The following is a 23,764-nucleotide window of genomic DNA, read 5'->3' on the forward strand; positions in this document are numbered from 1 at the left end:
CATATGCTAAAAAGTATCTGTGTAGCTCCCTGCCCTCCCTACCTAGAACAGATGAACACACAAACTGTAAGTCAAAAGGCATTAGAAAGGACTTTGTTTAATCTACCTACTATGTGCATGGTACACAAGAGGGCCCTGGCCTCAGTGTGCTATCACAAGGGGTAGGGGTGTGTGTGTGTGTGTGTGTGTGTGTGTGTGTGTGTGTGTGTATACCTAAAGTAAGTGCAAGTCCCTTCTATCCTGCTTGAGACAGGTGCATGTACCAGGCTAGCTGACCCAGGAGCTTCTGTGCATTCACCTGTCCCCATGTCCCATCTTACCATAGAAGCTCTGGGATGACAGTGGTACACTATTGCATTTGGTTTTAAATGGATTCTTGGATTCCAACCTCAGGTCTTCATGCTTGTGCAGCAAGCCCTTTAGGGATTGAACCATTTCCCCATCCACATTCTGTTTATTTTTAACATATCAGAGCTCTAAGTATGTTCGAAGATCTTTAAACACTCATGCAGCATTTAATCATTGTGTGTGGTGGTGGCTGCTTAGCACTCAAGAAAACATGAATAGAACAGTAATTGGAAATGCCCTTCACAAATGGAATGTGGCAAAACAAAACTGATAGACATTTAGGTCACCAATGACAAAGGATATAGACCTCAAATATATGGTTTGTTGGGGGGAATATTAGAACACTTCAACTCTATAAATCATGAACTACTGGAAAACAAAAGCCTGTCCAAAACAAGTTCTCCAGCCCTGACAATTTTAATGCTTTAAAATATATATACAGACATGAGCCTCACAAAGTTGTGATCATATGATACAGCAGAAACTGATAATCTGCAGTCCCCATTTCCCCCCTTCCTCTTCTTAGAAACAGAACACTTTGTTCCCCAGAACAATGGCTGCTGTTCTCATCTGTGGACACAGCAGAAATCCCAGTACCTGTGAATATGTTACTCAACATACTCAAAAGAGACTTCGCAGATGTATTAAATTTCAGATCTTGAGATAGTGAGAAAATTGTTGATTGGTTGAGTGGGCCCTTTGTAATCCCAGAAGATTTTGAAAGACAAAAGGGGGAGGCAGAGAAGCCAGAAAAGGAGACATGATGAAGGCAACAGAGGGCACAGTGATGTGAGGAGGTGGCCACTTGAAGCTGGAAAGTCTAAGAAGGAGGATCATCTCTATCTTGAATTTCTGAACTCCAGAACTATGGATAAATCCGTGTTGTTTAAGCCACTGAGTTTGTTGTAATTTGTTATGGCAACAGAAACAAGCCCTCCCCCACCATCGGGTTTTGTTGGCACATGTTTTCCCAGCTGGAGATTACTGTTCCCTTTTAATTTTCTTTTTATTCATGTGTGTGTGTGTGTGACATAGAGGTACCTGCAGAGGCCAGAAAAGGATCTAGGAGTTACAAGTGATTGGGAGGCATCCAATGCTGGTATTAGAACCAAATCCCAGCCCTCTGAAAGGGCAACGAGCAGTCTTAGCCACTGAGCCATTTCCCCAGACCCCCGTTCATAGACATAAGCAGCTGCATCTGAGACCGTCACTGTACTCTTGCCATGAGAATAGCTGATAGTGATGGAAGCAGCTTCCTTGACAAAGGTACACTGCCATGGGGTGGGAGGTGAGCTGCTGCGGAGGAGCCAGAATCAACGATGCCAATAACCGAGAAGGGGCCTGGTTCCAATGCCGCTGCAGAGCATAAAAGTTTGGCCCCCTGAACTGTCTTGTGATCAGGAGTAGTTTGAGAAAGAAGGAGAAGGCTATAACACCGTTCGAAGGGTGAGGGGCGGAGGTCCTCTGGGAAAACAGCTTCGACTCCATGTTGATACATCTGGGATTGCAAATATTGTTGAGAAGATGAGCAGCAGAAACGTTTACACTTTGGAACCCACAATTTGAAGATCAATTAAAAATTGTCTTCTAAAATTGAATATGCATACATTTTTCCTTTGTTTTCTTCTTCATTCATTGGCTAGCTCATTCATTCATTGAAACCCAGCAAAATCAGTTCTTGCTATCATTTTTAAGTATACACATTTTACATGTGTGCCAGAGACATCTGTACAAATGGTGATAAGAAAACACTGGAAGTGATGTGTCTGTCAGCTGGAGACAGGACACACATACACACACACACACACACACACACACACACACACACAGTGACATAGACAATGGAAGGAAGAAAATAAATGAACTCAAAAGCTAGACACAACAAGCAAGTGTCAAGTCTCGGCAGTTTCAACACCAGTTATCAAACTAAAACCAAGCAAAGCCAGAGAGAAAGGAGGACAAAGAGCGCAGGCGTGTACCATGTGAGTTCTTACAATGAGGAACGGGCTCACAATCACATACAGACAACGATGTCTGCTGCAGCCCACAAATCTGCATTCAGAGTCGCTTTTTATACCTTGCAGCATGTGAAAAGGACTCCATGAGAATTGTATGATGGACAGATTCTCCCTGTAGTTTGAACACAGAAGGAAAAACTGGGAGACACAAATAAACGTGAACGATTCCACCAAGCTCCTGTCACAAAGCAGCAACTTTATCTCTCAAACATCATCATGCCTCCATGAGTGTTGATTTGAACTTCAGCAGCTTAATTTATGCTTAATTTGTGAATTCATTTCAGGTTTATAGTTGTAAATGAGTTAAAAGCAAAAGCAGTTTATATGTAGTTAAGTGCCTGCCTGCATTTTCAAGTAACATTATTATTATATAGTTTATAGCAATTAAAAAGGAAGTTCTGACACATGCTACCAGATGGATAAACCTTAGAGGTAATATGCGGAATCAAAGAAGCTAGTCACAAAAGAATCAGTGAATTCACAGTGTGACTGCATCTACCCCAGGTACTGAGAAGTACATTCACAGACACCTGAAGTCGAATTTCAGCTACCAGGAAGACGGTAAGCATTTCACTTAGGAAAGATGATGGGGCTGGTGTACTACAGTGCAAGTGAAGCTTAGCAACACTGAGCTTCATACTTGGAAGTAGAGTGTGTGTGTGTGTGTGTGTGTGTGTGTGTGTGTGTGTGTGTGTGTGTGTGTGTGTGTGTGTACACGCGCATGCGTGTGCTACATATGTGCCACGGTTGGTTCTTGCTTTGCACCTTCTTAAGGCCGGGTCTCTCTTATGTCTGCTGAGTACCGAGTACTCCAAGTGAGCTACCTGAAGAGGCAGTAGGCAATTCTCCTGCTTCCGCCACCCATCCTCCCCCAGAAGTGCTGGGACTTCAGATACACACCACCATATCTGGATACTTTTACATGAGTTCTGGGCGTTGATCTCAGGTCATCAGGATCCTGCAGCTGTGCACTTTCTCTTGCCGTCACCCTAGCACCCAAAACAGTAAGTTTATGCTATGTATACTTTACCACTGTAAAATAAATAAATGATAATAAGCATTTCAAAAGTTTAAGGCAAAGTAGGGGCTCATGGGAAATAAATATTTCCCTTGTAAGGGAAACGTCAACATTAGTTATCTGAGCAAACCTCTCTTGCTTTTCTCTAAATCTCCACCTAGAAGGGAGTTTTAGCAGCTGTTACAGTTGGTTAAAGCTCAGAAAAGTGAAATCTTCTGGGATTTCCTGAAATGGACACTTTTCCTTCTTTCTGAATTAGCAGACTTTGCTCAGAGGTCTTCTGAACCACTGTTTTTGTGGTTCCTGAAAAGATCACACCCATAATCTCCTCACAAATAGGAAATCCTTAAGCAAAATGTACCCATGCATGAAACTTCAGACATCTTCCAGTCCGTACGTTCTAAAGCTTACAGTTAACAAACACCCAGTAAGCACTTGGCTATGTTAATGAATCCCAATATACAAAGTACCAAGTCAACTTATTCTGTTTACCCAACAAATTCACAGGTTAGAGTTAGAATTTGATAAAGTAATACTCTGGTTTCTCTTCAGATCGTATAAATCTTTCACCTTTTACTAAAGAATTTGATAAAGTAACAGAAGAGATGGTATGGCACACATTACTACTAATGGCTTTTTTTAACATCTATAAATTTTACAACTTTCACAGAATCTTGCCCCTGGAAGGCCATCATAAATATTCAACTAGCATTCTTATCAAGTATGCAAGCTGACATTTAGTGGATACTTGGGTAAGCAAACAAATCATTTGCATAAGATTGTCCCTTAATAAAACGTATTCAATGAGCAAGGAAGGCTTTGAGATGGTTCTCCAGACTGAGTCCTCAATCATGGTTTGAGTCAGTCATCTTGATCATCTTTGGAGCTTAAATCTGTTTGTTTTTTTAGCTTTGTGACTACATCTCATCCCAGAGTCCATGCTGGCCTGGAACTCACTCTATCACTGAAGCTGGACTCATACTCACAGCAGTCCTCCTGTAGCTGCTCACCCAGTGCTAAAAGGACAGATAGACACACCACCACATCCACTGCTGAACTGTTTCTTTAGACAGCGTAGGTCTCATTTTGTATGGCAGGTTGTCATGGAACTGGCAATCGATCCTCCTGCCTCTGCCTCCTGAGTGCTGGGATTACAGGTATGCGTAACAGCATACCCTGCTTTTAGCATATTTTTTTGAGACATGGATGGTGCTCTGTGGTTCAGGAAAGCACAGTTCCTGCAAATACCAGTCAGGTAGTGCAAAGGCTAAGAAGGACGGGAAGGAGAAAGGAAGAGAAGGTAAATAAACAAGGCCCCAGGGAGTTTTTAATTTTCACTGTGCAAAAGCAATGGTTAATCACTATGGATGGTACAGTGATGTGGGTCAGGAAAGCCTCCTACACTGCTTCTCTTACGGGTATGGAACAAGTCATCTTCTCCCCGCACTGTCATATAGCTTCTTGAAGAAAAATATATATATATACATATACACATATACGTATACATACACAAATACATAACATACACACATATAAAATGTGAGGAGGGCAAGTCCCCTGCTAGGCCACATAAACCACCAAACTAAAGCCAATCTTGTTCTCTTCCACACAACCCCTTCCAATTGTCAAGAAGTCCTTAAAGACAAGAAATGGATATAAAATGCTCTGCTGCCCACTCATTTCCTTGAGGGTACAAAGGGGAAATATAGGTGCTGGAGTGATTCCTAGGCAGTTAAGTGTTTGCTGTTTTTGTAGAGGACTTGAGTTTGGTTCCCAGCACCCATGTCTGGTGGCCCACAACTTCCTCTACCTCCAGCTCCAGGTTATCCAGCTCCCCCTACTGGCATCCACCGACATCTGCCCTCATGGGCGTATAACCACACGTAGACATATGCATAACTACAAAATAAACACAAATCTTAAAAAGGGGAACAATTTTGCATACTTGCTTATAATGCAAACATCATAGATACAAAGTCAATACTAGATGATAGATAAATTGCCACATAAATTAAGACACATGAGTTCCAATCTATTTAGCTACAAGAAGTACCAGCTCAGAAGAGCACTACAGAGTTATGTGAAAACACGAAGATTTTTTTTTCTTTTTCTTTTTTTTTTTTCCGGAACTGGGGACCGAACCCAGGGCCTTGGCGCTTGCTAGGCAAGCGCTCTACCACTGAGCTAAATCCCCAACCAACACGAAGATGTTTATGTGTGTGTATACACCATGGACACAATCCATAATTATATACTAAAAATCCCCCCAATGAAATATCCTGGATGGGCTTGAGAGATGGCTGCAAGCATGACAACTTGAGTTCGGATCCCCAAGTCCTGTAACATGAGTCTGTAAGATGGGAGGTAGAAACGGGAGAATATCCAAAGCCCAGCAAATGTGGAGTGTACGGCTTAGCAGCAAAGAGCTACCCTGCCTCAAACGCAAGGTACAAGGTGAGAGCTAACACCCAAGTTTGTCATCTGACCTACAAATAATCCTCCCACACTGACAAAAATAAATAGCTGTTTTTAAAGAAAAATACCAAAATAAAATGATAGGGATTGTAGTAAGAACTGTATGGGTGGTTGATCTTCTCCTGTTTGATAAGTTATTAATTTCAGCAATATAGCCATTATGTGTTTATAAATAAAATTGTGTTAAAGTTTGCTAACACTGGAGTTAGAACAAACCAGTACCCTAGACTTTCACTGGCCCTCAGTAGGAGATTAAGTCCTCCGCTCTCCTCCTGAGAGAGGACACTCACTGCTTCCCTAGACTCCAGGCTGGCTGTCCACTGGGAAGAGCTTCCTCACACTACCTCCCCCAACTAGCTTGTCTTGCCTTTAAGGAGCCCTGCCTGCAGGGGCAAAAGGTAAATACCCTCCAAGCTTCCTCTCCCCTAAGAAGAGCGTACACCCCCCACAATCTTTTCGCACATGGCCAGCTTAACTTTAGACCACAGAGATCAACAGTATTTTCACTAGCTTCAAGACAGAGCAAAAAAGATAATGGTATCAGTTGAAAATCTGAAGCACATGTGAGTCCTCTGTGGGAGAGGGTTTAAAGGAAAAAACAGGATGTAAGAGAAATGGGGGTTGTTGGAGACAAATGGGTTAGGAGAATGGAAAAAGAAAGGGGTTTCAAGGGAGAGAGCTGAGTTAAAGGAAGACCCCAGAATAGAAAGATGTGACGGCACACATTTCTAATGCTAGCACTTGGAATACTGAGGCAGAAGTGCTGTAAGTTCAAGGCCACACTGGGATAAAACGCGAGAACCTGTCTCAAAAATGGGGAAAGGGGAGACGTGGAGAAAAAGATACGGTTCGGGGAGAGAGGAATGTGGGATATGTACCAGATGGGAGATGAAGAGTGAGGGAGTGGGAAGCTGAGCATAGTAGAAGGGCGGAGAGGAGGAAGAAGGAATGAACAGGAGTGAGGAAGGCGCTCAGGCTGGAAGAACGTGAGGTTGAGTGGACAGTGGGGGTGGGGTTCAGCAATAGAGTGACAGAGAGATGAGAAGAGGAACTAGATTTTTTTTAAGTTGAAGAAGACAGAATGTGAGGCTGCTGGAAGAGTACAGGAAGGGAGGAAGGGAGAGAGAGATGAGGGAAAAGAGATGGTGAGGGAACAGAGTTGGGGCAGAGGGCAGGAGGGAGGGAGAAGCAGCCAGCCAGAGGGAAGTCTGATGGGAGAGTCCCTTTCCCTGAGCTCACAGCAGCCTCAGGGGTTAACTCAGCAGCCTATAGCTGGTTTTCACAATAGCTTCATCTCTTCCTCCGTGTAAAAACCCACAGGTTCCCTAAAATGAACCAGACAATGTCACAACAGGGCTCTGTCCCCATGGAGTGCTGTCACCAACCCAGCCAAGTGACTTCAAATGCCTTTTAAGTGCCACCAACTCAAAAACAGAAACTGAACTCAGTTAAACAATACAGGCTCTCAAAAGGAGAAACATGAAAACACACACACACACACACACACACACACACACACACACGCACGCAAGCACACACCCCACACGGTTCAAGAGAATAACTGTCTTGATGGCCACATCTCCACACAGGAGAGACTACAGTGCCCTTCATCAGTCACCCCTTTGTTAAGAGAAAGATAGGACAAATGGACATGTGGCACTCCCAGATATTCTGGCTATGCCTGTCCCAAGGGCTGACTCACAAGCATCCCATCACACCAGGTGATGTTCTTCATCAGGGCCATCAATGTGTCCTGGAACCTCTAGTGCCTGTCATATGTCTGCCACCAAGTAGGCCTCCTTAAATGTTTCCATAAGGATTACAAGTAGATACTGTCCTCCCTAGGCTGAAAGAGTGACCACCCATGTGTAGGGATGGACGGATTCAGATTCCCCTGGGCACAGAGTTCACAAGTAAAAATTTAGAACTGAGAAGAAAACACATGTGCACATGGAAGCTCACAGGTAAACTCTGTGAACACATTGCATAGAGAGAATGGGGACAAGAAGGAAAGACAGCCACTATACTTCTGGTCTAACCTCAATTCCAGGCTCTCCTTCAGCAGACATCCTTGGGTGACATGAGAGGACTCTGGAACTGGGAATAAATATATCCTGTTTTCCGTATCAGTGGGCTATGGGTATACACACACACATACACACACACACACACACACACACACACTCACACACACACACACACACACACACTCACACATGCATGCACACACCCATACACACATCAAGACCAATGAAAAGACAATTCTTAACTCATCTGAAAACTTAGAACTATACCGGCTAAGAATTAGGATGAAGTCTCTCATCAGTTACGAGCATGGACAAGTCAAATCTTCAGATCATAACAGTTTCTCAGAGTTTTCCAAAAGTCATACTGTCCTGTCCAATCAGTGAGGGAGCTAGGGATGCAGCTGACTAAAAGTGCTTGTGTAGCATATGCTGTGCCCTGGGCTCCACACCTACCACAGAAATGATGAATGAATGGATGGACGGACTCACACATAGAATTGTAAAAGACATCCTCAAGAGCAAAAAGCACAAATGAAGTAGAAGTGTACTCATCACCCATCAATTGAGACATTAAGAAATTAGGGGGAAAATGGAGATAACTATCTAACTCTATTTATGAAACTTCCCATGAAAGAAAACTCCAGAAACAAATTACCAGCAATTTATCTTATATCTAGAAGCCATAAATGGAAAAAGGGGGGTTGTTCCTGTTCTTTTGGTTTGTTTTCTTGATTGTCTCACAAACCCAGGTTCTCCTCAAAGTTCATGACACTCTACCAAAATAAGGCCTTTAAATGTTTGTGTTATTTTGCTTTAGAATTCTGAATATTGGGGACGTGTAATCTATTCTAAAATCTACCTTTAAAAAATAATGGTAAGTTGGGCTGGAGAGATGGCTCAGCAGCTAAAAATACTAGCTGCTCTTCTGGAGGACCCAGGTTCAATTCCCAGCTCCCACATAGCAGCTCACAAACATCTGGAACTCCAGTTCCAAGGGATCAGATGCCCTTGTGTGGCTTCTGCAGGCACCAGACATGCAAGTGGTCTACAAATATACTATATTTTGACGTTGATTAATCAGTCATTTTGCATAGCAAATTTAGACCTTTGAGTACATGTAGTAACATACAAAACACCTATACACATAAAATAAAATGAAAATTATTTTTTTAAGTTTGAAACCAAGTGTAGTGCTGCAATCTCAGAACGTAGAGGCAGAAGGAGCAGGAGTTTAAGGTCGTCCTCCACTACAGAGTGAGTTCTAAGCCAGCCTGAGCTACATGATTGTCTCAAGACAAAATAACAAGCACCAACAATAACAACAATAATAAATTTTAAAGTTCTCAAGCCAACATTTGCAGCCCTCATGGGAAGCAAGTAGATTAGCAGAGTGTGAACTGTTCCTTACTCTGTTTCTTAATTGGTGACAATTCTAACCCTCCCAACTCCATTCCCCCCCCCCGCCCCAGGATCTTCAAAAAAATGACTTTCCTCCAGTTGTTTTCTGATGGTCAAAAGTAGCTCAAACTCATCATCAATTAAGAAAGAACCAACCCAAACTGCCTTAGGTATCCAAATGAATTCATTGATGGGCTATTTCTGGGCCGCCACCTGTTTTCCATGGGAAAATGTATTGAAGTCAACATAGTATATGTGGTCCAAGTCACTCAGAAGGCTGGGGCAGAGCTATCTGTTAAGTCCTAGAGCTCCAAGGCCAGCCTGGGTACCACAGTGAGACCTCTCAAAGAACAGTAGTTCACTGAAAACAAAGGGGCTAGTTAAGAGGTTTAACTATCTCATTTCAATCAAGTTATAAAAAGTGAGTTTGTTTGGTTTTAATGACCAAGGTAGGAGAAAGGCAAACTTCATTTATGAATCCTTTCAAGTCAAATGAATTTCACTCAGAAGCTGCTCTGTAAAATGTGTAGGCAGAAGCAGCTCCGAAAACGTCCTGGTGAAGACAGTGAAGATCCACGAGGAAGCTGGCCAAGGGGAGAGGACAGCAAAGCAACGAAGGCCTTTCCAGATCTTGTCCAAAATAAGGCTAAGCATCTCAGCACATCCCAGTGATTCCCAAGTAACTCTTGCCAACTGCTTCAGGTGTGAAAACACATAAGAAAAGAACTAACTGGAATAATTAGACAAGACACCAAGCTAATTACAAGTGCACAGGGAGATGGCAGGTAATGGATAAAACTGGTATAACCTCAGAGGACCAGACCTAGAATAGGGTTTCAAGTCTTCCAAGTCTAGAACAGTCCAGAGGAAAAAAAAATCAGTAAAAACACAAGCGTTGGTGTTTACAGGCTATGATCAGTAAGGAGTTAAAGTTTAAGGAGATGATAATGTAAATTACCTATACATACTGATATACAGTACTTAAAGATCTAAATTTGCTATGCAAAATGGGTGATTAATGAGCATCACAATATTTATAGTACGTAATCTAAGATGGTGGGGGAGTAGCGAGAGAAACTTCACTTCATCTTGCCTCTCTATCCCTGCATTTCAGGACAGACTAGCCTCCTGGGTTGTCCCCACCACTTTCCTGGTTACTGGAAGGAAAAATCTAAGCCAAAGGCTTTGCTTGCCAACTAAACCCTCTACAAACAGCACATGAGTTTTACTATTACTGTTTTTTCCTCCTAAAGCTAAATGTAAGCACAGTTTATCGCTGAGGTAAAGAGCATTACCTCATTAAGCATCCCCTAATGAAAAGGACAGACCTGCCCAAAAGATAGGTATCCACATAACATGAGAACCAAGTTGGAAAACAAGGGCTCGTCATGGACCAGTGACCCTTTGCTATGGGAGAGAATTTAAGGGAAGAAACTGTTGAGCGCCATCATCCCTAGATGTGTGAAATCAAGGGATCAGTTTAGCATTGCAGTGTTTTCTCCCAGGATTTGGGCCTTTTCAATAAATCCCAGAGATTCCCAAATAAGCTACTACCCAAGCAACCGCTTCAGAATATAACAATATAGCCAAATTCTGCCCTGGCGTGACAGGAATGTATGTAGGAAAGGTAGCCAGAGGGAAATCAAAGTGAAGTGTCTCCCAAAGGAAACAAGGGCCAAAGCATTTTCAAAACAACCATACTTTCTTTTTCCTGTATTCCTTTAGAAACTTCAAGTGGGTGCCTTTGGCTTTCAAATTTTCTCTAAGGTATCAAGCAGGCTCAGGAGACCCTAGAAGACAGGGACTCTGAGCTTCACTTTAAAAAAGCAGTATGGAGGAACGACTTTACAACAGTTTTAAAGGGAGTGGTGATGATTTCAGAGCATGGTGAATATGCTTTTATATCACCGAATTGTAAACATAAATAGTAAGTTGCCTTATATATATTTACCACAAAGTTGAAAATTAATCATGTAATATATCAAACACCATGCAATTGCAGGGTAGATATATCAATCTCAAAACTGTCTTTTAAAACACACCGGAAAACAGGTGTCAGAATATATCCATGTAATCCCAGCACTTGGGAAGTGGAAGAGGAACTCAAATCAAGTCTCAACGAAATAACAAGTTCCAGACCAACCTGGACTACAGAGTGCAATTTTGTCTTTAAAAAAATGGGCTAGGGTGTAGCTCAGTATAAGAGCCCTTTCCTAGCAAGTTGAAAGCCCTGAATTTAATCCTTAGTACATGGATGGATGGATGCGATGGATGGATGGATGGATGGATGGATGGATGGATGGATGGATGGATGGATGGATGGACGGACACACACACACACACACACACACACACACACACACACACACAACACCACTTCGTTGGGAAGAGATTACAACAAAAAGCACTAAAGACATGGGAGCTTGACATCGACAGAGAACCTAGAAGTTGAGCATGGCTGTTTCTTCCATATTAAAGTCAGGGGTTGCTGCCAAGGGCAGGGGGCACACACTATGCCTCTGTGAGCCTCAGCCTCATCAGCAAAAGGAATAGGCCATGACAGAAAGGAATAGTCCAGCATTTCTATTCCAGAGACTGAGAAATGAGAACCAGAGCCAGGGAGAATTTCCTATCTTAAAACTTGTAGTTCTTCATTGAATCCCTGAGACACGTGAGGTGTTAACTCTTTAGGCCTCCAGGAGCTCTTGCAAACAGACCTTGCCAAGCTACTTTGCCCAGGGACTTTTAAAGAATGAATAAACCTCTCTCTCTCTCTCTCTCTCTCTCTCTCTCTCTCTCTCTCTCTCTCCCTCCCCCCTCCCTCCCCCTCCCTCCATGTCCCCCTCCCTCTCCCTCAGTCTCTCTCTGCCTCTCTCTCTCCCTCCCTCTCCCTCCCTCCCTCCATGTCCCCCTCCCTCTCCCTCAGTCTCTCTCTGCCTCTCTCTCTCCCTCCCTCTCCCTCCCTCCCTCCATGTCCCCCTCCCTCTCCCTCAGTCTCTCTCTGCCTCTCTCTCTCCCTCCCTCTCCCTCCCTCCCTCCATGTCCCCCTCCCTCTCCCTCAGTCTCTCTCTGTCTCTCTCTCTCCCTCCCTCTCTTCCCTCCATGTCCCCCTCCCTCTCCCTCAGTCTCTCTCTGCCTCTCTCTCTCTCCCTCTCCCTCCCTCTCCCTCCATGTGTGTTCCCTCCTTCCCTCCGTCCGTCCCTGTGTGCGTGCGTGCGTGCGTGTGTGTGTGTGTGTGTGTGTGTGTGTGTGTGTGTGTGTGCGCGCATGCCCCTCTCTCCTTCTCCCTCTCCCTCTCCCCCTCCCTCTCCCTCTTCCCCTCCTTCCCTCTGTCCCTCCCTCGGTCTCTCTCTCCCGCTCCCTCTCCCTCAGTTTCTCTCTCTGTCTCTATCTCTGTCTCTCTCTGTGTCTCTCCTCCTTCTCCTCCCTCTCCTCCCTCTCCCTCCCTCCATGTCTCTCTCTCTCTCCCTCTCTCTCTCCCTCCCTCCCTCCCTCCCTCCTTCGGTCTCTCTCTCCCTCTCCCTCTCCCTCTCCCTCAGTCTCTCTCTGTGTCTCTGTCTCTCCCTCCCTCCCTCCTTCGGTCTCTCTCTCCCTCTCCCTCTCCCTCAGTCTCTCTCTGTGTCTCTGTCTCTGTCTCTCTCCCTCTCCTCTCTCTCTCTCCCTCCCTCCCTCGACCTCTCCCTCTCCCTCCCTCCGTGTGTGTGTGTGTGTGTGTGTGTCTGTCTGTCTCTCTCTCTCTCTCTCTCTCTCTCTCTCTCTCTCTCCCCTCCCCCCTCTCTCTCTGTCTTCTGTCTCCCCCCCAAGCCCCTAGGCAGTCCACAGTCTCAGGAATTGCAAATAGTAAGCACAGTGGGTGAAAGGGTTACTCGGTCATTCATTAGCATATGGCACTTGCTGTATGCCAGGCAATGAACCAGGGCAGTGGAGCTGGGTGGGAGCGGGGGCGTGCCCAGTTGGAGATGACAGACTTCATACAAGATGAAGTATTATACAGTAATCTTTAGAGCAGTCTTCACAATATGAATGAGGCCTATGGTGGCTACATAATGCCCCTCTCAAAATTCTTCATGTCCTAATCCTCAGAGCCTGTGACTCATTAAGTTAAGGCTTGTGAGAAGACGATGGTACCCCGATTCTCAGGCGGGTGTAGTGAATAACAGTCTTTATACTGGGAGGGGGCAGGATAAGATAGATGTGACCACAGGAAAGCAGAGGCAGGAAAGATGCAGTTATGAACCAAGCCAATCCAAGAAGAAACGGAAAGTGAACAAGAAGAGAAGAAAAAATCCTCCAGAAAGAATGCAGCCCTGCCTACACCTTGATATCGATCCTATAAAACTCATTTTAAACTTTGTACCTGCTGTTTCAAGACACCAGCTTTGTAGTAATCTGTTACATCAGCAACAGGAAATCATTCAAGAGTAACATACACTCCCAAAGAAAGGTGCTATATGGGCAAAGGATTCAGAAGGCACTCATGGTGAGGGAAGGTATGGGGTGCCTACTAACCTTCAGATTCTCTAAGGCATTGGTTCCTAATGTTGTGACCTTTTAATCGGCTCCTCATGTTATAGTGTCCCCAACCATAAAGGCCTTCCATTACTACTTCATAACTATAATGTTGCTACGGTTATGAATCATAATATAAACATCTGATCTGCAGAATATCTGATATGTGATTCCCCCCACACATGGGTTGAGAACCAGTTGCTCTAAGCATTCAGATTCTAAAGCATTTGCCAGAAAACAGGCCCAGGAGGCCTTACTCCAGAGATACACTTCTGGTTTAACTAAAGCTTGCAATAGTCGAGAAAATTGGAAGGACACAGGGTGTGTAAGAAGCCAAGAAAAGGGGCTCACAGACTCAAAAGGCAATCTGAGTTAATTCAAAGATTCTAAGGTTTGTGTGTGTTTTGTAAATAGGACACACAGTGTTTATGAGGTGGTGTCTGAGTCTCTTTCCCATTGTTGGAACCGAATACCCTGGAGTGGGTAATTTGTAAAGACTAGAGGTTTACTTGGCTTACTCTTCTAAAAGTTGCTAAGTTCAAGAGCATGACACTGGTGTTTGCCTAGCTGTAAAGGGCTGTTCTGTTGCTTCATACCATGGTGGAGGTCATCAAAATGGGTTTTGTTCTGTTTTTACAAAAAAACTAATTCCATCATAGATGGTCACTCTCAATACTTCATCTAACCCTCTTCATCTTACAAAGGCTCCAACTCCAAAGACCATTGACATTTTTGGTGGATTAAGTTTCCAATACACAAATATGGGGGGACATATTCAAAAATTTACAGCACGTGACATTATTAATAATGAGCCTTTAAAACTCTAAAGTTTAAACCCAAAAGTAGAATCTTCAAGGAGGAAGAAAATGATACTTATGAATGTTGAATTATCCCAGAGAAACCAGGAAAAACCAAATCTGCTGAATACAAGTATGGTAGGAAGAAAATTGTTGCTTCCCAACTGCCTGGATACCCACAGCCTAATGCCCAGAACATGTAGTTATGAACAGAGTACTTCAAGTACTTCAATGAGCAGGGAGCACACATCCGAAAGGCAAGAAGCTTGTATACTTGACCATCTATCAGAACCAGAGCTGGCAAGATGGTTCAACAGGTAAGGAGACTTGCTGTCAACCGTGACCACTTGAGCTCCATCCCTGGTTCCTCTCCTATGGAAGGAGAGAACCATTTCCCACAAGTTGCCTTCTGACCGACATGAGTACATCACGGTGCATGTGTGCGTGAAAAGTTAAAACTTTTAACTTAGTCAAACGCTGACTGTTGGAGCCCAGGTCCAGTGTCTCTGTTTTGTAGATCTGCTGGAATACTACTGAAGGATTTCGTCTCTCAAGTAATCCCAAGGCACTGCCCTCTGAAAACCACTGTCAGTAGTTCTCCTCTAACACTGTTAGGATTCTGGTGCTGTTTCTTATGTTCTCAGTAACCTGCTCTGTGTCTATATATTTCCTGGTATAGCTTTCCAGTTGCTCATTTTCTCAATATTAAACAAAAGATTCTAAGACTACAGCTAGCCAATATTAAGTAATAATCATGGAACATACCCTAAAAAGTCTTGCTTCTCACCTACCACCTCTGGTCAACTTTGAGAAATAGCAAAAGGGATCCTTCTCTTGGGGAACTGGCTGGGTGCTCATTGTCCGAGTGTACTATTAAAGAGCCACAGTCCTCCAGAGTCCTAGCATCAGACAAGGCCATCATGTGATCAGAATAGGATAAGACACAAACAAAGCCACTCCGTAATCAGGTTTGAACATAGACAAAACACAAGTTTTGTCCAAACCACAAATGTGAGCAGACATCCTTCGGTCTTGCTAATGTGGATGCCTCCTGCTCTCTACCAACCCTAATTTGCCTGGCTGTACTTTTTCTCTGTCCTAGACAGCATTTTCTAAAATATTTCATCCCACAAGTAGCCCTGGCAGCATCTAACCCACAGCAATGTCTGCCTCCCTTAAATGCTCCCCAAACCACCTGATCCACCAGGTAAAAACCCCAAAGTCAGCCTCTCTTGCACCCTCTTGCCCAGAAGCCCCATGGTCCTCGTGGTGTGCAAGGAGAAAACTTAGCTTGTTGAATTCCAGGTGTCTTCCCAGGAAGGGTGGGTGGTGGGAGGATGGTGATGACTCACGCTCTCCTCAAAGACATTGTCTTTACCAGTTCTCCGGCCTCCACCATATTCCTCTTCTCTGCTTTCAGGAGACCTACTGTAGCTTTTCCACTTACACACCGTTGCAACCCTTACATTCTAAATCCTCCACTAGACTGAGAAGTTTAAGTGGGCAGGTCTAACTGGAACATGCACCTGTTTCCTGGCACAAAGCTGGAGATCGATTCATGAGACGGATGGGTAGAGGAACAAATATTTATCACTGCGTGGTGCATGCTTCAAAAACGACAAGCATTATGAACGAATATGAGTAAGGCAAAGGTAACTAGAGGGGGGAAATAGGAAATGATCAAAGTCTCCGCAACCAGCAAGGCTTCATTCAAGCCATGGGTTATGAAAAATAAAGGAGACAGTGTTTTCTAACATGTTTAACCCAGGACTTGTTTATGAAAAGCATAGCATTGCATTCACTTTAGCTTTCTTTTAGCATAGTCTCCCACTGACGCGACATTGCTCCAAGCTGTACAAACTTCATTGTTACTCTGGAAATCCTTCAACAGAAGTCATTTGCCTGGCTTGCAAACCCTTTGCAACTCCCAGATTTGGGTCACAGGACTTGCACTGCTCTAATCATAAGAGGCTTTCCCTGTGTCTGGCAATGTAGGCCCCTCCCAGCAACTTCATTGTGTTTGGTAAGAGACCACTGCACAACTAGTCAACTTCACTTCAGGATTAGGGATTGTGTGACTTTCAGTTAGTGTTTAGATCAAGGACTATATGATATGATTGGGTTATGTTAGCCATCGGCAGGAAAATCATCACCAGGCCAAGCAAGCATATCAGTTGACGAATAAGAGATATCTTCTGAAAACCAGAGAGCTTTGCAGAAAGGAACTCTCTCTCTCTCTCTCTCTCTCTCTCTCTCTCTCTCTCTCTCTCTGTGTGTGTGTGTGTGTGTGTGTGTATTTGCACATGGGCACGTATATGTGTGTCTGTGTAATGTATGTAGGTGTCTGTGTCTCTGTGTGTGTCTATGTATATGTTTCTCTCTGTGTGTGTGTGTGTGTGTGTGTGTGTGTGTGTGTTTGCATGTGGGCATGAATATGTGTGTCTGTGTGATATATATAGGTGTCTGTGTCTCTGTGTGTGTCTATGTATATGCATTTCTCTCTCTTTCTGTATGTGTGCGTGTGTGTGTCCATGTGTGTGTGTGTCTGTGTGCGTGTGTGTGTATGTGGTGTGCAGAGAACCGCAGCACTACTAGGTCTTGCTATTAGAAAACAAATAGAACCAACTATTAAATATCTGTACTTCGTTGCAAATATACCACTAAAGACACTTTAGAAAACAGCAGGTGATTTTTGCCCACAAACTACAAGCACCTTAAATCCCACTTAGGCACATTATAATGAATTAAATGGCATTCATTTTACTCTTGGTGCCTCTATGTATGAACTCCTGGAATAAATAATAATTGATTGCTGCACCCCTACTGCATAATGGCTACAATTTTAAAATGATACTGGAAAAGGCTGTAAATCGCAGAAGCACGCTCTCATTTTCTGAAGAATGCAAACAGTTTAGATCTCAATGATAAACCAGTCTGCTGCTCCTTAAAGGGAACTCCATCCTCTTTCCATTGAGATCTACAGAGCACAGGCTGCCTATGCAGACCAGCAAATTCTTTTTGTGCATAACTCTTTCAGTAATCCACCCCAAAGGAAAGGTGATCCCAAAAACATTCCTTATCACCTCAGGAGAAGGCAGTGCATTTCTAAAATGACCTATAAGAGTTTTAAAGTATTTTCTTTTGCCAACGGACTGTCATCTTCATCAAGGCAAAGCAAGAGTATGAATTAAGTGTGTCTTCCATGGAGTTTCACGCCATCCACCCATCCATTCAATATTGATTCTGAGCCTGATCTGCACCAGACATAGAAGAAAAAACATTCTGAGTATTGTCATACAGCACAATGCTGTCCCAATGGTCACTGAGCCTCAGGTAGAGGAGATAAATATTAAACACACTAGAATATGTCATCCTGACATGGAAAAAAATGTCGTAGGATAAAGGAGCTCATTTAGACTAGGAGTGCTATGATCATCAGAAAAGGACACTGTGAAAAAGTGATTCTTAAGCTGAGAGGCCACCCAGTCATTATCACTTTGACAAAGGGAAAGGCATTTTGGTAAACAAACAAAAGGGATTTGAACTTCACTTATGAACAACTTACTGGGTTAGACCCTCCTCCAGTGCTTGCTGTGCGTGTATGTGCACCCTGTGACTCCTGCCTATTTCTTGCTAGCTGGTGTAAGATCTATTACCTGCATACAAAAAGTCTCACTTTATAGTGATTTATTATAATGTGCAGACTGCTGAGCTTGGCCTAGAAACACCCCAAAAACATCTGCTAGAGGCATAAAAAGCAAAGACTGGCCATCAGCAAGGCTATGACCTAGGTAAACCAAACGTTTAATAGAGGCAAGACAATCACAAGTCCTTTACTCAATAAAGTGCCGGCTCCTCTGGACAGTAAGGTGGTCCCTACACTGTCAGGTCTATAATAAAAGGGACCCAGAAAACCTAGTGTTAGCTGCCTACATGAAAATTATGTTTGCTAGGTAAATCAAAAACTAGATCACCATTTCCAGTTCCTGGCCCTGCAGACTTAGAGGAGGATATAGGAAGTAGCCTTTGAGTATAACAGAGTGGAGAAGGGTTCAGTGTGGGGGGAAGACAGAGAGTCAGAGGTAGAGGTAGAAGTGGGGAGTGCATGAAGAGCTCAGGACCCTAGGACAGCCTGCCTTGCCCGGTACTGGGGCGTTTCCTAACCTCCCACCACCAGCATCATCTGGCGGTAAAAGCAATCTAATCCTCCCCCAAAGACCCCGACATTCAAGGTTCTTCTCAGGCTGGTCCAGAGAGGCACCAAGAGCCCTCCCTGTACAGGGCCAGAGCCCACCAAATCCTGGTGCCCGCTTCCGCAGCAGAGGGGAGGGTGTACTTGGGTGGGAGAATGGCAAAGACAAAACTCTCCCCGCCCACCCGAAAAAGCCAGCCACACCCCCTGAATCCCTCAACCCAAGCAGCCCCCGAGCCAGCCCCCGCGATTCTCTGCTCAGGCCCCCTCCGGTTCCAGTCCGTGCAGCGCGCGGGCTCCGCAGGGACACTAAAGCAAGTGAGAGTGAATCGGGGTCCGCAGGGCGAGGGAGGGCGCTCTGCGCGATGTCACTCTCCCGGCCCTGCTCCAGGGCGCCCTCCCCGGGTCCGCGGTCCCGGGATGGGCGCGCCGACCCTCTACACAGAAGGGCTGAAGGTTCGAGCGGCCCCTGCACTCACCCATTGGCGCCAAGCCGAGCTGAGTCGCCAAAGCAGAGTGAAAGTTGGCGGAACCGGGCGTAGGGTTCGGGGCGCGGAGGTCGCGGCGCGGGGATCGGGGGCGCGGGCGTCGGGACGCGGCTGCTGCTTGGCCGGCTTCTTCCTCAGCGGCGGTGGTGGCAGCTCAGCGCCGCCCGCTACTGCTTCTGCTGCTGCTGCCGCTGCTGCCCTGGGGCGACTCCTGCTGCTGCTGCTGCTGCATCGCGGCCCCGCTGCACCCGGCTGCTCCGGGTTTCCTGCTCTCCGAAAGTGGAAATTGCGAAAAAAAAAAAAAAAAAGAAAGAAAGAAAAGAAAAAAAAAAGCACCGCCCAGCCCAGTGCCCTGCAGCCGCCTCTGAGCCTGCTCTCCCCTCCTCCCCGCCGCGGCGAAGCTCAGCGGCTCCGCCCGCCTAAGAGGCGCGGCCGCCAGGCGGGGGCGGGGCCGAGGGGCGGGGCCCGAGCCTTGTCGGGCCGGACTCCTGGGCTTGTCCTCTGTTGGCGGGGCTCGGCCGCCCCCCTCACCTCGGCTCTGTCCCAGCCTGAGCTCGGCAGCGGGTTTGCCCCCTATTCGCCAATGCTCCGCTCACGCCCCGGGAAATGCCGCGAGACTCCTCGAGACTGGAGGAGATTTAGGGGGTCCGTGGGGGTGGGGGCGTCGGAGTTGTGGGGCACGTGGAAAAGGTGGATCGAAAGCGGAACCCCGGGGAAGGAGGGCTGGGGGAGGGGAAGCTGCTGACAGGTGAAGAGTGGGACACATGCTGGGTTATTACCAGGTGACACCCCCTCCCCGCGGGGAACAGAGAGAACATCAGGAAGAAGGCTGCTAGTAGGGGGGCTGTGGGAGGAAGGGGCCTTTGGCTGAGGCTTTGGAGTACTGGCAGACCAGGCACGAGTTTGGAGCGTGGGAGGGACTGGGCTAGGGGTGCCCAACGAGAAGAAGGGTGCAGTCAGGTTGCTGAGCAGGTCCGCTGCTAGGCACCGCCCCTCACAGGATTAGACCTTCCTTACATCGGACCCAGGGGTACCCGGACCAGTTGGCTCGGCTGCTTAGGAATGTTTCTAGGTCTGGAGACAAAGATTGGCTGGTTCTCCATCAGACATCGCTGTGCTCTATTGATCCTCAAACCTGGATAGACAACAATTTTAAGTGGACACTAAAATGAAGAAAGAAATTCATAGGAATTCCTGGGCAACTCATGAGCTCCTTTTTTGGAGCCCATTCTCCACCACACCTTTCAGCCGAAGAGACTTGCCTGCAACCGCATTCGTTGAGCAGCCTGTTGTTTCCTTTCCACTTTCCACCATCTGGTGGTAGGAAAAGATAGTGAGCTAGACTGGAGACAAAATAGGCAACAGGGAAAGTGAGACAAGAGAGAAAATAGATCATTGGCCCCTGCAAGTGAAGGCTGGGGACTAGTGAACCCAAAGGTGACAAATAAAAGCTGACCCTGTGCCCAAGGGAGACCTGTCTTGCAAACCCTGTGAGTAATAACGCAGCATCGTTTGTACATTGCTCAAAGCCTAGGATCTCTGTAGAAATATACTGGAGTGTGGGAGGTGGGGGCACTCAGTCATAAAACTGAGGCAAAGAAGATGGAGAAGTTAATGAGTTCTGACTTAACGGCTAGCCTGGGACACGAAGCATGATCCTGATGAGTAAGAAGGTGGGAAGAGGAGAGACTTTCTGTCAGGGCTTTAAAAACAAGAGGAGTAGCAGCATCCTTCTGGATACTATCCATGTGTGTCACAGCAACCTAGACTAATCAAAAAACAGAAGGCTCATCCATACAGTGGTCCTGCTTGTTACATGCCTTGACACTTCCATGGTCTAAGTAAGACAATGAAAGCTTATTTTCCTGCAGTTGACAAACACCGAGACTCAGAGCCTAACTTAACCCGTTGTCAGTAGAACATTCTCCCCTAAATTCAACAAAAACTGACCGGAGATATGTCTCATTCTGAAAGTGGCTGTCTTGGCTAAGCCCCAGATCATTAGACTATCCTAATTCTCTCTCAAAAACATTCAGACCCCCCAAAAATGGCTGGGCATGTGTTCAATATGGAAATAGCTGAGCTAGATTTACGGTGGCTTGGCACATAGGATGCTGAAAAGTTGTGGTTGCTGACCCATGCATTCTCATCCAGAGAACGAGGTTCAATTACCAGCAACCTCATGATGGCTCACAACCATTTGTAACTCCAGTTCCAAGGAATCTGATGCTGTCTTTTGATCTCTGTGGGCACTACACACACGGAGTGTATATCCAGGTAAAACATCCGTACAAATAAAATCATTGAACCACTGTTGAAGAAATCGACCAGACTTACCTTGGACATCACAAAGTCTAGTGTAGCCAATTCCACAACCAGCAAGGGACTCTAGAGAGAGCTTGCTTTCTCTCCTTAACATCACTCTCAATCTTAGCCTTCAAATTGAACTGCTTTGCCAACCTCACAAGGATAAAGATAGGCCCCTTGAAGGTTTGAGTCTTGGTCTGTGTTTCATATGGTCCAGAAAGGGATCTATGATAGCTATCCTTTCCCTGGCTTCTCTTTCCCACAGTCTGCACTTTTATATCGTGGGATAACAGTGGTGACCTCTGTTGGAAATGGCTCACCTTCTAGCTGTTCCTGAGGACACAGTGGTTTTATTCTTGGGCTGTTTGCCTGTAGTCTCCTTTCTGACACAGAGTCAGGGGAAGCAGCCCAACCCTAGAAAGGGGGCCTTGGGGGACACTTTGAAACAAACATGTTTGGTTCTGAAATGGTTGAAGGGGGCAACCCCAATTCCAAGCCAGCTTCTCAGTGACCAACGTCAAAGAGCACAGGCCCATTTTGCCAATATAATGCTCATTACAGTCTACCTCAAGGATGCTTTGTTTTTGTGGTGCTGGGGGTGAGGGGCTTGAATCCAACTAGCTGCAACCCAGCCTAATTTCTCTTTCTTGATCTGAAGACCTGCACCCTTATTCCACACTCTGAATGGACTTCCTGCAATGACAAACTCAGCATTTTATCACAAAAGAGAGACTAATAATAAGACTTTTTTTCAATGAGGTGTGCCCTGCCTTTAATGCCTTAACTCAACCAATTGCCCATACTATTCAAAACTTGAGAATTTCTCATCTTCAGTTTCCCTAAATTATGAATGAACATTCCTTTTCCCACTTATTGCTCCGTTCTTCTGAATCATTCCTATTGTCCTTTCATTTTTCTCTGAGAAGTGGTTGCTGACCAGCACAAGAAAAGTGAACTTAAAGATTCCAATCCAGCTGCTGACATGAATACAAGTGTAATTCCACATCCTGCCTCCTTCCTACAAGTGGATCTTTTAAACAGAATAGCTAATGCAGGATTTCAAACATAACCCAAATTATGTTAATTCATTTTGTGAATATTTCTAGAGAAATACAATTGTATTTAATACTGCATCTTTGTCCCACTGAACTCCCATTTCTACAAGAATAGAAAATGGGTTTGGAAAATGAAAAGTATCTGACTTGTCACATTAAAATGGCATCACATGATTAAAATGGCACCACTGTGTTGCTCAGTGGTAGCAGCGTTTGGGACAATAATTGAAGGTACTTCAGCCTTTGCTTCTCCAGCACTTACAATCTGTCATCCTCTCTCTCTCCATGTGCTCAGGCTCGACATCCGTAATTTACATGTAATGAATGATACTTTGCTTTGATAACCTTTAATATCATCTTTACATTAATATAAATTGCACACTGAGTGCTTTACAAAAGGTAGTCATTATATAGTACTTTTGGTGAACTTTATGGAGCACAAATCTCACAGTGCCAGAAAGTAAAGACATGCTTAAGAAAAATAATGAAAGGTGTCCTAGAGGCCAAAGCTGAAACAGCTCAAATTACACATGAAATAAATTCAGGTGCTGGAGGGATGGCTGCGCTTAACAGTGTTTGCCACTCTTCCAGATGACCCGAGTTCGGTTCCTAGTGCCTGTTCCACGTGGCTCACAATCACTTCTAACTCTAGTTTCAGGGGATCTGGTGCCTTCTAGCCTCCATGGACACTTGAATACATATGATATATATATATATATATATATATATATACACACACACACACACACAGGGGTACAAACACATATGCATATGTGATATATATACATATGCACATGCACACACACAGGGGTACAAGCACATATACATAAATAAAAATAATGAAACCTTTATTTAAAAAAGAAAAGAAATTAACAAGAAGGTAGTAAGCCATCCTTACAGAGAGATTTCAATAAATGAAAAGACATGAAGATGGGGTGGGGTTGGGGACAGCACCGTTAGAAATCCTGGATAGGTCAGTCATTACAGTTCATACCACTAATCACAGCACTCTAGAGAGACTTAAGCAGAAGGATTCTCACAGATTTGAGGCTAGCATAGGCTATAGAGTGAGTTCCAGGCTAGCCTGAGCTATAGATTGAGATCCTGTCTCAAAGAGGGTGCTTGATATAAA

At 45.0% G+C, this 23,764-nt stretch overlaps 1 protein-coding gene across 7 annotated transcripts in view; it reads right to left on the reverse strand.

Moving 5' to 3' along the window:
- The window catches only part of Sh3kbp1 (SH3 domain-containing kinase-binding protein 1), a 345,129-nt gene extending 325,325 nt beyond the window's left edge, over nucleotides 1-19,804 (reverse strand). Inside the window, exon 1 of one of the 7 annotated variants that reach the window (XM_039100102.2) lies at nucleotides 19,262-19,804. In XM_039100102.2, the coding sequence (XP_038956030.1) occupies nucleotides 19,262-19,265 (4 nt within the window). In that variant the 5' untranslated portion in view covers nucleotides 19,266-19,804. The remainder of the gene's footprint in view (nucleotides 1-19,261) is intronic. The other 6 variants (XM_039100103.2, XM_006256931.3, XM_039100100.2 and 3 more) reach the window with 6 other exon arrangements.
- Between the last annotated feature and the right edge of the window lie 3,960 nt (nucleotides 19,805-23,764).

This window comes from Rattus norvegicus, chromosome X, assembly GCF_036323735.1.
Source record: "Rattus norvegicus strain BN/NHsdMcwi chromosome X, GRCr8, whole genome shotgun sequence".
Classification (NCBI taxonomy): Eukaryota; Metazoa; Chordata; class Mammalia; order Rodentia; family Muridae; genus Rattus; species Rattus norvegicus.